We start from the raw sequence: 16,935 nt of genomic DNA, 5'->3' as shown, positions 1-16,935 counted from the left end.
CATCCCAAACATAGTAAAATAATAAGAAAATAAGAAAATACAGGCAGAGGGCAGGCTCTCTGCAGATAAATACACTGCCACACACGTCTAGTGAGTCATAAGTGATGATTGAGAGGGATTATCTGATTATATGATCACTTAACCCTCCAACACAAACTAACTTTATCTTATTGATATCAGCCTCACTCTTTAATGTTCACTCTCCAGGTGTGTCAGATCTGTATTAAGTTACTGCTAATGCAAACCCAACATTTCCCTTAGCTTCTGCTTCATTTTAAAATTTAAAAATGTTCAACTGGTGAAACACAGTGTCTTCTATTGTGAAGCAACCACAGGAAATGCAGTGTGTTTATCACTGCACTTAAGTCTGACTGTGACTGGTCAATTGTCACTTTGGTCATTTGTTGACAGCAAATCAGTTTTAAATATTGCAGGAAGTAATCAGAGAAAATGGAACAGCATGTTAGCATGGAAACAAACTTCACCATGTCCTGCTGTTGTGTTGAAAAGTACTCACGCTGTGTGCAGTATGAAATCAGATCACGGTTGCTCAAGGCATGATGAAAAAAGGCTAATTTTTGACTGATTTCTTTATTAAAACAACATGAGTTTGTTTGGCTGTGCTGTAAACAGATACAACAGCTGCTCTCCTGTTATATTTCTGAAAAAGTAGCTGCTTAAGGAGTGTTTGCTGACCCCATAATTCTGGGAACTGCAGTGTCAACCATAAAATCAACCACAACTGATATCTTAAGGATTATAACTTTAAAGGTATTTAAACTTCATTTAAACAAGCAAATTTGGAAGCTTCATTACCCTTTAAAAGAGACTGAAGCTTCCAAAAGTTACACAAAGAAATTATAAGAAATAAAGCATCTAAAACACAAAACCCATAAAAATGTTTGAAATGACTAAAGCAGTATAAGCCTCTGGTATCCAGTCACATGCTCCCAAACACATGTATTTCTCTAAAAATAATATATGTCAACATTTAAAGGGGAGATTTGATGCAGCAAAGCAGGCATACCACCAAGTACAGCACATGCATACAAAATATTGAAGTAATGATAATCTTAAAATTGACAACACGAATGAATTAATAGTGACATATCATTATTATTTTTTTTTTAACTTGTTTATGTATTCATAACAGTTCCATTATTCCAAGAAGAAAGGTCAGGGCAGCCAAAAATATTAACTGAATTAGTTATTTCAGTCTTTAGTCTTTGGTATTTTAGTACCGTTTTCTGTGTGACCTCTGAAGTGTTTATATAGTTCAATATTCCATGCATGGCCTGCTGCCTGCTTTTTCTATTTCTCTAGTCCATCGCATTAAGCATCTTAAATGCATAATGCACAGGATTACTCCACTTCCATCACCACTGGGGTGGGGCTGTTTGGATTTTATAAGAACATGGTGTTAGCATGCCGTCACCATGCGCAATCTCTTGATGAATCTGAGCAGTGAATCTGTTGCTAATTGAAATTCAGAAGGTCTACCTGCATCAAAACTGCTCCACTTCATACAGTAATTCTCATGGGAGTGGTGCTTGACTGCAACATCCAATGATGAAAAATAGATTCCCTTAAACAAATTCTTGGCAGGCACATTAGCCTTTTGATTATTTCAAGCATGAGGAATAAACAGTTTGAAAGAATACCTGCAGTTTGATATTTATATGTGGTATCTGCATCCGTCACAGAACTCTGAAGTGTTCTTATACTGATTATGAAAACACTGGCTCATTTGCTTCCACTTTTTTTATAAATTTTATACTTTTTACACTGTTAACGTGTGTTCATTCTTCACGTTTGTGAAATTTTTCTCTCTCTATCACTGGTTCTACATTCATTTATATGGTTATTTCCAGCTTGTATGAGAAAATAAGTCATGTTAAGGTATTCAATTAAAAATCCAATTACTTTTCTTTAGTTTCACACTGATTATTTCAATTATTGCAACTGTGTTAATGTAATTATAGTGTTGCCTGCTTAGAAAATAACTTACGTTATATTTTTCCTCTATCCTCCAAAACACAGGCAAATGTTACATTTCTGATATACTGTGTCATTACTTTGTATTCATTAAAAACAGTAGGGCTGTGGTGGAGGAAAAACGTAAGGCTATTAATGAGATAAGTGAAAGCTCCAGCTAAAGAATCTAGTTAGTCTGTAATTCAAAATGATCAGTAAAGTTTCATAAACACAAAGGCAAAGGCCCTGAAATCTCTGCCTATACTAACACAGAGTATGCCATCATCACATTAATTAAACTAACCAATGTATTAATCTAAGGGCATATATACCTCAGCTTAATAACACATTTAATATAAAAAAACAATTTAATATCAATTACCACAGATTCAAAGACTTAAGTTATGTAATGTCAAACATTTTCTTGTCAATATGCTAATAATACAGTAATACAGACATGCTAAAAAGCTATGCAGAACTGCAGAATTCAGTGATTGGTCCCTGTGAGCAACTCTGTTCATATTCCACAGTCATTTGATTCATTAATGTATAAAATATTGACTAGTGAATCATTGAGGCTGTTTGTCTGTACATGTTCAGCATCACTGTCTTTGTCTGATCTGTCTGTTAGTGCATTTGTCAACTTACCAGGTGCGAGGTCCATATTATTCTTGTCATTACAGCCTTGGAGGGAGTCCAGGGTACGGGTGACTTGGCTGGCAAATTCCTCCCCACCATTCATACACTCCCGCTGCAGATGGTGACGCAGGTCTGTGATGTCGTACTCATACCTAGGGATGAGGTAGAATTCATTTAGATTTCGGTTATCTTGGTTTATCTAAATTAGAATAAAATGTGACAAGCGGATAACGTGCTTGATGGAGCAGTCAAGGTTTCAAAGTGTGACAGAAGGTACTGATAAGGTAAGGTCTCAGTGCTTTAAATACTGGGCAGGAGCTTTATAATCCTAAACTTCAAAACTCATTGCAGACTGTAACATGTAAAAAAAATTAAGGTGCTGTTAGCAGTTTGCATTAAATCATCTGTTTCCACGGTAGTGACATCCAAACTGTTATTCATTGCTGCCTCTTGATGCAGTGTAACATTTGGATTTACAAACCATGTCCACTGATAATTGATCTCAATAACACAATCAGTTTACTGTCAACTACTGCATATGCTTATTTCTAGCAAAAAAATAGCGTCAGATTACATTCACCCTTCCCATCTACCCAAACCCCGCTTGTACCCATCCAGAATCGGAGTCTCCCGGATACTGAGGGTACCGCTGGAGTTGGGCCCCTGACCCCGAGAGTTCCTCAAGCTCTCCCGGGCCTGGCCTCCCATCAGCACTGAAGGGATGTAGTGGATCTCATTAGCCGCCTCAGCGCTGGCACTCTTCTGGGGTTGAGGGATGCGACGGCGTTTACACCAGCGCCTGCGGGTGTAGAGGATCAGGACTAGGCACAGGATGGACAGCAGAAGGGCGATCATCCCGCCCTGAGGGGAAGAGGGTGGCATTTGAAGCAGAGACAGAAAAAAATGAGAGAGAGAGAGAGAGAGAGAGAAAGAGAGAGAGAGAAGAGTGAGTCAAAGGCGAGAACAGAGTCAGAGAATCTTGCCAAGTAGAATACAGATCAAAGTCGAAGCCGTGATGCCAACAGCACAATTTGAAAAAGGTTGCAGATGCAATTTAGTGAAAAACACCTACAGTGTTGTTAACTGACAGTAGCTCTCATGCTACCGTGCAGCCATTTCTCCTTGATAGGAAGTATAGGACAGTTCAGAAGACTGTTCCTGACTGATGTCTAGTAATTTAAGGCCATGTGGAAGATGAGCAAAGTGTCATCAGCTATAATCAACTTATCCACTGTGAATTGTTCCCTTTATCCAAACTTTATTACTGTTAAAGCACCGTACGCCTTCAAAGACAATCTTTCTTCTTTATTTCGGCAAAATTGAAGAGTCAGACAATGACGGATATCTGTGTCACACAAGCACCCAAAAAAAAGTCTGTAAAGCTGGAGGCTTCGTTGAGCTTGATTACAGTTACAGATATTTCCATTGCTTTCTTTGACAGATGTCATTTCTGACTGTTGCAGACATGGAGGACTCATGTACAGGAATGTGTATTGTGTTACTAATACAACCAAAAACCCTGACCTGTCATGTCACCAATTAACCAATTTAACATGGTTTTGAAAACATGAATTAAATAAGCTAGTTAATGTAAATGTTGCCCTGTTTTTTTATGTGGAGAAACATTTTTAAAAAAATGAAATAAACAAATTTAGCAGCACACTTGGCCCGTCTTTAAGGTACCTAAGGATACCCTGGCACCCACTTAAGGAACCACTGTGTTAAAGGATAATTCCAGCTTATTACAACTCACGTATACCTTATTTTCATAGTTTTGGCCATCATTTCTGTTGGTTATAATAATGTTGGACTCAATAAAGTAACTGCCCACAGTTTCACCAGATCATCTAGACCTTTACTTCAAGTCTGAAATCTGAAAATCTAAAAGTCAGTGAAGCCAGTCAGTAAACTTGAATGATGATGATGGACGTGTATACAACCAAAAGTTTGGTTAATGACTTTGCTGTTCGCCTTCATTTTATTCTCAAAATAAGTTCAGTGAACCTGAATGAATTTCTGACTGCTCATCAACCCCATTTTTAGCGATATCGCTGTATTTCTGCATCTCAGTAAAAACTGCCAAAGTAAGGCCCAAGTTAGAATAAAATAGAATTATTCTTTAAGAAGTTGCCTCCAGTGTTAGAGTGATGTGATCAACATATGCGGTCAAATTTCCATCACAACCCTGAAAATATAAAAGAGTCACAAGGAATACGGCTTTGCTCGCTGCCTGTGGAAATACAGGAGACAGAAGTCAATTGAATATCAGCTCACACATGTTCTCCAGGAAGCACTGATACCAGATGACTGGGTCAGGTCACATGACCACTTGCATTTTGCTCATTCTCTCTCTGATTTTAATGACTTATGAGGCGGTTTTGCGGATTTGAGGGATGCAGCAGCGTCTACACCAGCGGGTGTAGAGGATTGAGAACGGGCACAAGATGGACAGATGAAGGGCGTTCAGCCTGCCCTGAGGACAGGTTAGCAGGGGGGACAGAGACAGAAACAGACAGGAAGCAGAGAAACAGAGAGACAGTGAGAGAGAGTCAAAGAGAGAGCGGAAGAGGCAGAGCAGAGTAAGAGAATCCTGCCAAGAAGCAGGATATGGATCAAAGTTACGGCAAGTCAAAAGCATACAGCCTGCGGAAACACAGGAGAGACACAGCGATTGTCAGTCTGAATATCAGCCATGTCTCCTCCATGAATAAAGGCAATGATAGCAGATTTCTGGGCAGTTTCATTTATCTAATTCCATTATTTGCATTTTTTAAGGTTACTGAAAGGGATAATATAGGAAGAAGTGACAGGAAGGAGGAGAGAACATGCAGGCATGATCATAATCTGGACTTAAACTCATTATGTTTCATTTATAGTATGTGTCATTTACCGCATCCTCGTGTCTTATCTGATACCCAGCTTAAAACTGAAATCAAAATGAGATACATTGTGCAATCTGGAAAACGTCAAAAAGAGTTATAAAAATGTCAAGGTGAGAGCATACAGAGAAAGACAGCAGCAATTTCTCCTTTTTAAAAAACAGAGAATCGCTCTCAGTCAGAAAATTATGTTCATTTAAAATTTGAACAAAAGGACTGGTTAAGTTCTCCCTGCAGCCTGGTGCATACAGATGTTTCTGTCTTTGCTGCCTTGCGCTGAACTTCCTCTGACACAAACTGATCCAGACTGTGACTTCTCTTCCCTTTTTAATGTAAACTGAGCGATACAAAGCTAGTTTAAATTATTCTGAAAACAAAATTAGTAACTGAATGATGTTAATCAACAGTCTGGCCAAAACAACAGTATAATAACAAGGGTTCAGTGAAAACTGATAAAACTAAAGGAAAAAAAAAATCATTTAGAATTAAACTGTGTCAGTTCAGTCAAACAAGCAGAGTTATGGAAAGATAAGCAAAAATGATGAAATGAAAAATGGATTTTAATCAGTAATTTACATAAAAATCCCTTTTCAAACATATTAACAATTCTGAGGCTGAATAAAAATGGGGGTTCAGTTGCTCATATTAATTTAAATTGGCAAAAGTAGAGGCCTATTTGCATAAGTTGTTTGCTTAATCTGCATAGTCAAGGACATTAACAAATGACACCATGATATGGGCCACTTATGCAGTAAATCTGCATGCACAGTGGTCAAAAAGGAGACCAGAGTAATTTGGTTTGTAATGATTAAATTTGCAGCACTTTGAAAGTCACTGACGAAGTTCACTGTTCACTCTTAAATAAAACCATACACTAAATGGAACTGTTCCCCTCCAATTAATTACAATTAAAACATGAATGCTTAAGGTTCCACTAATCAATTTTTTTTATATCAACACTGGGTTAAGTGTAATGTGAGAGGCGTCACTCATGGTGACAAACTCATAGTGAATTATGCAATCACTTAAGCTCTGTAGAACCTTTTTGCATTTTTCAGTTCCTTGTTTTGATTTTACTGCTAACAGCTATATTGTTCTTGGTTCAGGTCTCACCATTCTCATCAACCTTGTATCCAGCTGCAGGCAGCTGCTAAAAGAAAAAGCTCTGATAAACCCATTGTATGCTACCTGGCCAGCACCAAACACCAGAATGAGAAAATCCGCGACTCAGTGAACATAGCAGAGCATTTAGCAGCTAAAGAGCCAGAGGTCATCGAGACCAAAACAGAATTAAGAATGTTGATGTTGCTCCATATCTGCTGGATACAGCCTGTCAAAAGTGTGACTTCTAGCTTGAGCTCTGACCCCAAGTGACCCCCCCCTTCCGACCCACCAAAAAAAGAAAATGCCCTAAAAACTTGTTTTCATACCTTATGTGTGAAGCAAACACACACACACACACACACAACCCCTCTATTTTATCATGTTTAAACATTTTCCAAGCACAGAACACATCAAACCAGTAAGAAGAGCATGGACAAAAACACAAATATAGAAATCTCTCATGTGAAATAACCAAATCTGTTCTAACTTTCATGCAGGATCCCATAAATCATAGTAAGAAGCTGACTGAGAAAATATGTTAATGGGGGTTTTAACACTGAATAAATAAAAGAGTAATGAAAATAGAACTTTAATTATTATTATACAATCAGTTTACTCTGGTCCCAGTCAGACTGCCATTGTGTTCACTGCCATTTTCCAGAATATACAGCATTTAGTAATTCTGTCCTTTGGGCCAAAGCAAAACCTGTGAAAAATCTGTGATGTTGCCTTGTACTGCACACACCAGAAGTACAATGTGTTGTCACATTCAATCCAATCCTGGCAGTGCTCCCCTACACCTCCTTATCAAGACATTTAAAACAGAAATCAATACACTGGTAACTTTTATCTGGAGTTGTAATTACAAAGAGATTCAGAGCAACCAACAGTAGCCGGGTTAGAGTTACGTGTGAGTGAAATGCAAACGCCACCTGTATAGACATCTCTACTAGACATGCTCAAGCTCAGACGGGATGTTAAGTTGCTCCTCAAAACATTTATACCTTCCCTTCTATTCTCACCTTTGCTTGTATTCCTATCATTTTTGACACATTATTCTCAATTTAATGTTTGTTTTATTATATGACACTCAACTGTTGGAGAAAGAGATTTCATTTGATTTTAGTTGTTGCTAATATGGTCCAAAAAAAACCCCAAAAAATAGTTTTATCAAAAATAGGTAAAACTAAAGTAATGAATTTTCATATTTGGTATATGAGCATGTCAATGCTTAGCTATTAAAGTATGCAGTAGATTAATCTCAGTGCTGCCATTGTTTCATTCATCCCTGACTAAACAAGAATAAGATGTCAAATGTCAAGTACTTCAAATGGTTTTGAATCAAATCTCCCTCAGTGACAAATGTAATTCAGACCCATCAACCTGCATTAGCGCCCGTGCGTAGACGGGAGCTAAAACAGGCGCTATGGAAAAAACACTTTAATATCAGGCATTACTTGGAATCATAGTGAGGACTAAGTGGGCTGTGTCCTCTTATAGAGCCAATAAAACCAAACCACACATCAAAGCATGCCAGCGCTCCAACCCCATAATCCACTTACTAACGGATGAGGATGATGTTATAATGGCACCAGTGCTCCTCATGACTTACACTCCTGTCATGTAAGTCCTGAATGGAAGAGAGAAGACATGGCCTTTCTCAGTCTGACAGAGCAGGCATGGTATTAGAGCTGAGCTATCAATCTGTCACTTAGTTTCAGGATGCGAGGCATTAAGATGCAGGAAGGCGGAAAGATCTAGACTATCTGACAGCAGCGAGATAGCAAAAGGAAGTTTCTTGCATCAAACATAATAAACTTTATCAGAGCCACTGATTGTATTTGATATCAAGTTAAAATATTAATGATGGACATTGACAGTTTTCATTCATTGAATCCTCTCATGCATCGGTTATTGCGCTGACTTGAATCCACAGTTCATGTTGTCAAGGTATAAAAGTGAATACCTACGATGAAGTGAAATGGAATGAAATGAAACTTGAATTGTGAGGATTATTACCTAGAGGCTTTATGATCCAGCGCTGATTTTGACATTGAACAAATGTGAAAGTCACAACCCCATTTCACAGCCGTCATACGAGGGTTTCTCCGCTGGAAATTAGTATTAATGACAGAAATGGTTTAAACCATTTGATTCAATTTGGTTTGTTTCATAAAAACTAATATAGCATGAAGCCATGATATTGTTTGAGTATGTGTGGTGAGAAGGCATCACTGTAAAACCTTAAATTACATTTGTCATGTAAACATGTATTCTCTTGGGAGTTAAATGAAACGGGGTGGGTCGGATGGGGGGGCGGCTGTGGCTCACTAATCAGATCAGGTGGTTCAATCCCCGGCTCCTCCAGTCCACATGTTGAGTGTCCTTGAGCAAGATAATGAACCCCACCTTGGTGTGTGAGTGTGTGTGTATGTGTGTGTGTGAATGGGTGAGTGACCATTAGAAACATTTGTAAAGTGCTTCGGCTAAAAAAAAGCGCTGTATTGCTCCTGATGAGCAGGTTGGCACCTTGCATGCAGCCTCTGCCATCAGTGTATGACTGTGTGTGTGGGTGGCTGAATGTTGGCATGTGTTGTAAAGCGCTCTGAGTGGTCAGTAGACTAGAAAAACGCTATATAAATGCAGTCCATTTACCATTTTAATGAGATCATGGTTTTACTCTACAGTCAGATGTTTTAAAGAGGTTTTTTTTTTTTTTGTTAGCCAATTTAAAAATCATTGTTAATTAGCGACAGCTCAGTAAATTTTTCAGCGACAGTTGTTATTATAGCTGTTGAAATTCACGGTCAGCACTTTTAACTTTCACTTGCTACAGCTTGTTAAGACACTATTAATTCTGTAAGTTATCATTTAAATTGAGGGTCTTGATGAAGGAAAATTACATCATCAGAATGATGCCTTTAAAGCCGTAATGTGTTGTATTTGTATCTGATTACAGCACCTTTAAATTATTATGATGACATAAGCTTTTGTTTGTTAAAAAATGAAACCAGCTTGAGTGAATATTGCTGCAGACTTTTGGAACCTGAAAATTGAAGCTACCAATCGACTTGTTAGCCACACAAGCCCACACAACATGTTGAGAATTTGGGAGGTGAATGAGACCTTTACAACATACAGTTACCCTTAACACAAGTGTCCCCTTGTTGACCATCATGTATTTCTATCTGCCTCTGTCTTTTTTGATACTATCACTGGGTGGCACAAAAGTTAGGACTTTTGAAATTTATGCATAGTGGCTTTAATCTAAATAGTTTTTAGATGTAACTTTTCCTGTGGATTAAATGGCCAGTAATGGCGTACAACGACATACGTACACCTGCTGATCCTGTCAATGGTTTAATACTCCACTGATGGACAATTTGTGGCCGTCACATGCCAAGAAACATGTCTTCCAAAAATCAGCCCTGCAAATGTTTTATAGGCCTCATTGTTACTCACTATGTGTTTTGGTGAGAATTGGTGAATTTAAACATAAATTGGTTTACAAAAAATGACACAGGGTGCCGTTAAAGTGTCAGTTGCAATGCAACACACTGATACACAGTAACATTTAGCTTTGTTTTACAATGTTGTTTAATAGGCAGCATTACCTCTGCCACTCACTGCCTTTCTAATTCAAAAGGGAGCTCAAGGCACTAACGTTGACAGCATTTACATGCATAGAAGGACCCAGCTATTGGCCATACTGCCATTAAGGTCTTATTGGGGTTAAACTCCTGATGTGCCCCTCTGACACACTGAGATTGAGTATTCCCGTTGTAATGAATAAACCAGTTAACAGAATATTCCTGTTAACCTGTGATATTGTGTCTGTAGAACAGCTTGGCAGCAAAATGGCATGAAAAGGTCTGTCCCCTAGCTGCTTCTTTCCTCTTTCACTGAGCAAATGAAGGTTACTTCTACAGGGGAAAGAAATAATGACCCCAGTTGTAATAGCGAGACTTTCACTTGCTGCTGTGTTTTTTTGCTGACATCAAATTGTACCCATAACACCGCAAATTGGAGTAAGCACAAACAGCAAAAATGAAATATGAAACCAGGATGATTTGCCTGTAACACAATAAGCTCTTTAATATTAGAGTAAACCACTCAACCAAGCCAGGATATTCATACTGAGTAAATAATAATAATAATTATAATAGAAGAAGTCACCCCCCTCAAAAAAGCAACAATTACCAGGGTATTATTTTAAAAGACTGGACAAGAGGAGACTGCCTGGCAATTAGGGGCCATGTGGGCAAAATGACAAAGCTCATATCATTTAACAGACTAGACATATAAAATATTAATACACAACAACACCATACAATAACAACATCAACAACAGTTTATAGTCTAACCAAGTGGTATGCTACATTACAAATTAGCACTGAGGCTCAGACATCCTCTGAGACACTGTGCTCTCAAAACACAGAGCTGCAGAATTAACAAGCAACATATGGCTACCAAATAAGTCTGGAAAACAGTAAAACATTACAAGACTTAATTCTGAGTTCTGTTTACACGTGTAAAAATATATGGAAGAATAAAGAATGTGGTTAAGTGCATTAATAACTGTATGGATTCAACACCCACTGGAGCCAATTGTAGCCTTATTATAGCAACCATTAAAACAATAATGTAAACATCTCCAATTCACTGTCCTCATAATTATCAAGTAGAAAGGCAATTCAAATTTAGCTATATTTAAAGGAGCATTTCCACATGAATATAGACTGGATTATAGTTGCAGGAGGTACGGGTGCTGACGATGCTGCAGCACCTCTACAACCAGCTGCAGCTCTCCTGCCTCCAGGTGCCTGAGATACTGCGTATCGGTGTTGTTGCAAGATTTCTGTCTCTGTCGCATTACACCCCGTCTCTACCTGTCCCTTTTGTGTCAATTATTGCAAGCAGTGAAAGCAACAGATATTGTATAGTGTCTTTAGTAGTATCACCAATAGCATTTTGTCTGTACTGATCTGTTGAGGCATGAAGGGTTGGACCAGACAGCCTCTCCAGCATGAACAAAATACTAATGTTCACAGTTTTCAACCAACAGCAGCACTTAAATGTAGTACTGTGATGCCAGTGCGGTAACCTTGACGATTAAAATACATTTTCCTATGATGCCGTTTTCAAACTGACACCGTTTAGTTTAATATAATGTCATAGTATCCTGTCCAGATGTGATTTACAATGTTGTAAGCACCCAATGCTGCACTTCTTGATACTATACATGGCAATGAGTGTGTCTTAATATTCTGATCATGTTCAAATAATGTATTTCTTCAAGCAAATTCTTTATATAGCAACTGCTATACTTGTGTAATATGCTACTGTGCAATATCATATAATTATTCTGCAATACTATATACTATGCCATCATAATCTGCATAGTCTAATAGCACCTAGTTTTGATGCACACATATTTCCTTATTTCAATCCATTAACACCTATTATGTTTAGTTATTTTCTCTTTCATGTTGAAAATTTCACTTCTCTTTAATCTTGCTGTATATATGTCTGCATTCTATACCCTACACTCGGCTGCTCTCTTTTTGATGCATGCGTGTATTTTCATATTCTGAATGTCATTTGGCACACATGTTCAAGCAACTTCCATTCCCAAAGTTTCATCTGCACAAATCCAAAACTCATTTTTATTCTCGTTCAGGTGTGACTAATTCATTTGGTGGCAGTGAATGAGAGGTGGCAATTCAACATGTTTCTACAAATACTCTGAAAATTAGAAATCTACGGTAGAACGCGAGGAAAATAATAGCTTAGGTGTTGTGCACAAAAACCTTATGATATTCAATTACCATTAGTTGAGGGAATCATGATGATTATAGAGTCCTTGGGTTCAGATAAGACAGAAGGTATTGTCTTGAGGAACAGGATGTCATGCAAATGCAGGAGATTATCACAGAATCATTTTCACACATATTTGGACTCTTTTATCAGCTTTTTTTATACTATCTTTAACAATATTTCGTCAAATTTCCAAATAATCTCCTTTCAGAAAAAACAGGTTATGTGGAATTTTCTTTTGTAGTATTGATACACATGACCAGAAGCAGGTAATTATGCCATCTAAAATATAAATGCAGTATGAAACATGAGAGAGATCTATGCTTTTAATTCCCTACATTTATATATTAATAAATGTTGTTTAACATATTGTGTATCAAGGTCTGCTGTGCACAAACATGTGTTTGTATTATTGAAAGGGTCACTACATGTCTCCCTTCTTGATGGATTTCTCCTCATTAACATTTATGGATTACATAAAGGTGACAGTGGGAAGATGTTCCGTTGTTCTTCAATGGCTTGAGTGGCCATGAAGCACAATATTACCAGACATCCACACTAATACGTTTTCATTTAAAAACACTGTTCTAAAATGAAAACGATCTCCATCCACATGAGCATTTTAGCACCGTTTCAGAGATAATCTTGCTTATCTATCTATATTATTAGTTCATTAAATCCCCACAGCATCTGAAGGCAGCAGGACTGATATGTTGATAGATCTCAGCCTCTGAGAAATGCCGCGCCAGAGCACAGTGCCATTACTGTCTTTGGCTGCAGATTTGTGGTGATGTGCGTTCATGTCGTGACGCTCTGAACATTTCCTGAAGAAAAGCTTTCCCTTTGTTGAGTTTTCAAAAATTCCGGGACTGCGGGGGTTCAAAAACGCCAAAGTAGTGTGGATGCTAGGCGTGAACGTAGCAAAAGGTTTGCATTTTAAAAAGAAAACATTAGTGCGGATGTAGCCTAACAAAGTCGAAGCTGCCTCTGCATTTAATGTTTTTTTTTATCCTCTCTTTCAACCAGGGTTGTGTGTCTAGGAAATTAAATAGAGGCCAAAAGTCCATGGTTCATTTTCTTTCAGTATGAGGCCGGTGTGATGTTGTCTACATTTGAAAAGGGACAATAAACTAGCCCACCAGCGTGTAACTTTCCAGTTTCTGTGCAAGTCTGATTTATTAAAAGCATGCTGTCTGCTTTATAAGACACTGGCTCTCGCTATAATCCCAACACAGAGCGGAAATTATTTGATGCTGACACCATATCAAGTCTGACTGATTTTTCCTGTGTGCTCACTGAGACACAGCTTGAGGCACAACACAGATACAGGAACAAAAAGAAACACATTAATAGAAAAAAAATTATCCTCTACATCACAGACTTTGATACTTTGGTCCTGTGACCTCCTACTTATCAGACACAACTCTGAACTTAAAAACAATTAAACTAATTCTATTCTATTTTGAGTGAACTGTGTTTACCTAATATGTGCTTTGTGAATCGATGTGGAGTTGAAAGATGTATGTGCTGTGAGAACAGCGGAGCATTTAAGTCAGCTCAGCTAAAGGAAAGCTTGATTACTTGCTTCAAAACCGATAATAAAAAGTGCAACTATTCACAAACAGTAAAAGTTAAAACCTTCATAAACTGACTATTTTTACATTAGCCACTTGGGGACAGTGAGCAAGCTGAAAACACAAACTTTGAATGGTATTACCGCATGGAGTTGTTAGGGTGAACATGTTACAAATGATGGCTGAATCCCATTTAGCTGCTTCAGTTTCAGAGTCCTGGTGCAGTGCATGCTGGCTCACTGTCGCGCTGTCTAGAACAGAGCCATCTTTACAATCACTAGTAACACCTGTACTTGTCCTACTATGACAATTTCAAATGCCTCCATTCATTAGGAGCAGTGTTCTTGTCCATCTGATGAATGTAAGTATAATATTCACTTTAGGCTTTGTTTTTGGTCTCCACCAACACTTAAGATGAATATCTGGCTCTTTAGCTGCTAAATGCTCCACTATGTTCACCAGCTAGTTACTAACTTTGTCTGTCTGCTATGTGTGCTGGGCAGGTAGTGTACAATGGACTTATCAGAAGACAATGCTGTAAACAACGACCTAAAAATATCCTCTGTAGGCCTGGTTAAGAGCAGGACCATCATCTTTCAGCATAGTTAGCCAGTTACCTAGCTTCATCCACATAATACAGTACCACAAAAATACCAACAACCATGGATGAGAGCAACCCAGCAGAGGTTACTTACAGGTTGTTGTAATGCAACTTGTGAAAATAGTTATTTCATGAAATAATTTATGAGAAAAGTTAAGTTAACTGCTCCTAGCTACTACTGCAGCTTCTGTGTCAAGTAAAAAAAACACTGGTGGGATGGATATGTTACTCAATATGTATTGGTTAGATAAGCAAAAAATACAAACCTGCCTCCAACGCCACAAGAAATCAGCCAACATGAACACAATGTTAGACTGAATGTATGAAGTCAAACCAAATGGAAATTCACTCTGATTATCAGGATGACTACAAGTGACCTTCTTCACGTTACACATAGTTTCACATCAATTTTTTTTACATAAAAGTGCTGATGATTGACATTTTAATGGAAGACAGTCTCCTTTTTTTTTTTTTTTTTTTTTTTTATTTACTAAAACAGTGATTTTCATTTAGTTGTTTTGTTGAAAAAGCAAACCATGGTGCTCCGTCGTGTGCATCAGAGATTCAGCAGCACTACAAACAGGCCAGGCTTTTGGGCTGTGTGCCTTCCTCACAGCCCATGAGGGAAGCTGGGGGAAGCTATGGATCGGTTTGTCTCGCTCGGCAGGCTTTTCAAAAACACGCCATGCTGTGATGCTCAGAGAGCTGCTTTGGACGGCGGGATTCAAGCGAGGCTACTGCTTTACAAGTGGTCTGGGCTGCATTGATTTAAGGTTTATACGATCAATGCTATCAACGCCGGTTTTAGCAGGGTCACCACATGAATGTCAATATCTCATGAGCTGAGCTGTGTCACAATGACCATCCCCGTCCTCCTATAAACACTTGATATCGGTGTGTGAATCTCTCTGTCTCTTAGTAATACTGCTCCCATTTTAGTTATTAATTATTTTATAATTTTTCAAAAATCACTGGAATATTACGACATTATGAATTGTGAATCGACATGTCAAGAAATCCTGATTGAAACTTTTGAATTTTGTTTACAATCTGCATTTAAGCTGATTTTGATATGTTTTTTTGTCTCAGTGTATTTAAATTTTGCTGTTTCTGAACATTTTAACAACATGTTAGAGGTGTATGTTAGAGGTGTGTTAAAGGTATGTCCTGGTACAGAGGGCTTTGAAAAGGCATATAGGTAAATAACATTTACTGAAAATAAATATAAGTGAATAGAGATATGAGATATAAGAGAAACTTGGTGCCCTGCATACATGCCAGAGTGAAAGGACTTTCCTCAGGGTGTAAAGTGGTGATCCGCAAACATTCAGAGAGACATATATATATATATATATATGAGTCTGGGAGCTATATTTCTAATTAAAAAAAAAGGGCACGGCAATATTTACAATTTGCAAAGCCCAGAGGAAACACGATAGTATAAATCCTGTTTCTTCCTGCCAGAAAGCTTCTGGAGTTTAAGTTTGTCTCTGGCTTTATTGAAGAGGATAAACATTGCGGAAGTGTTTTTTTTCACCTATCTGACTTTCATTTCTTCCTCCATTTGTTATTGCTACAAAAGCTTTAGCTGCAGCTTGTGCTATAAAGCAAACAAGACGGTTTTCAATTAAATCCATATTCTGTATTTCCACAATATGTTGAAACTGGTATAAACTGTCAACCCTCCAGAACATTTTTGATTAGAGATCCATTCTTTTATATGTTGTCTTACTTTTCAACATTAAGCTTTCAAAGCCCTCTCCACACTACAAAAAAGTGGTCAAAGGTATTTTTATTGAGTCAAAAAATACTGGAATATGTCTGTAAAATACACATCACGTGACAGTGTTTTTTTTTTCTTCCTTTTTTTAACCCACAAATTTGGCCAAAAAATGATAAAGCACATGACATCAGTGTCCTTATGATAGGTCCAGCCCTAAAAGCACATGACTTGGACACCAGGCTGCAGATATGTTCAGATATGTTGCAGATTAGCAGCATATAAACATATTTTGAGGAAAGAGGATGCATTTACTAATGTCTCAAAATTATTATTGGCACCGACTCATTGATATTCAAATGATTCACATCGAGTATTTAAATCTGCAATGTGTCTGTCGAAGTTCCTGACTCAGCCAGAACAAAGCAGACAGAAACAAAGGAGGAGCCTGGCAGTATTTGCTGCCGTTAACATCAGACACCATACGGCTCTGACAGACTCCACTGCTCTTCACCTTTTGGGTTGAGTGGGCACAGTGAGGGGCTTTTTTCACACTACTGATCCACAGAAAACTTGTACCTCAAGCGCTTCCACACAGCTGAGGTAAACCAAATCTGGCCATATTGC

The 16,935-nt window shown here is 38.0% G+C and overlaps 1 protein-coding gene across 4 annotated transcripts in view; it reads right to left on the bottom strand.

The window, feature by feature from the left end:
- Positions 1-16,935, bottom strand: part of astn1 (astrotactin 1) — a 393,038-nt gene that overhangs the window by 298,598 nt on the left and 77,505 nt on the right. For all 4 annotated transcript variants that reach the window (XM_044367649.1, XM_044367646.1, XM_044367647.1 and 1 more), the window contains exons 3-4: positions 3,224-3,474; positions 2,623-2,765 (exon numbers count right to left, since the gene is read on the bottom strand). In XM_044367649.1, the coding sequence (XP_044223584.1) occupies positions 2,623-2,765; positions 3,224-3,474 (394 nt within the window). The remainder of the gene's footprint in view (positions 1-2,622; positions 2,766-3,223; positions 3,475-16,935) is intronic.

The sequence above is a fragment of the Thunnus albacares genome, chromosome 12, assembly GCF_914725855.1.
Source record: "Thunnus albacares chromosome 12, fThuAlb1.1, whole genome shotgun sequence".
NCBI classification, from domain to species: Eukaryota; Metazoa; Chordata; class Actinopteri; order Scombriformes; family Scombridae; genus Thunnus; species Thunnus albacares.
Note: the sequence above shows the minus strand (reverse complement) of the source record. Positions and strands in the feature narration are given on the sequence as shown.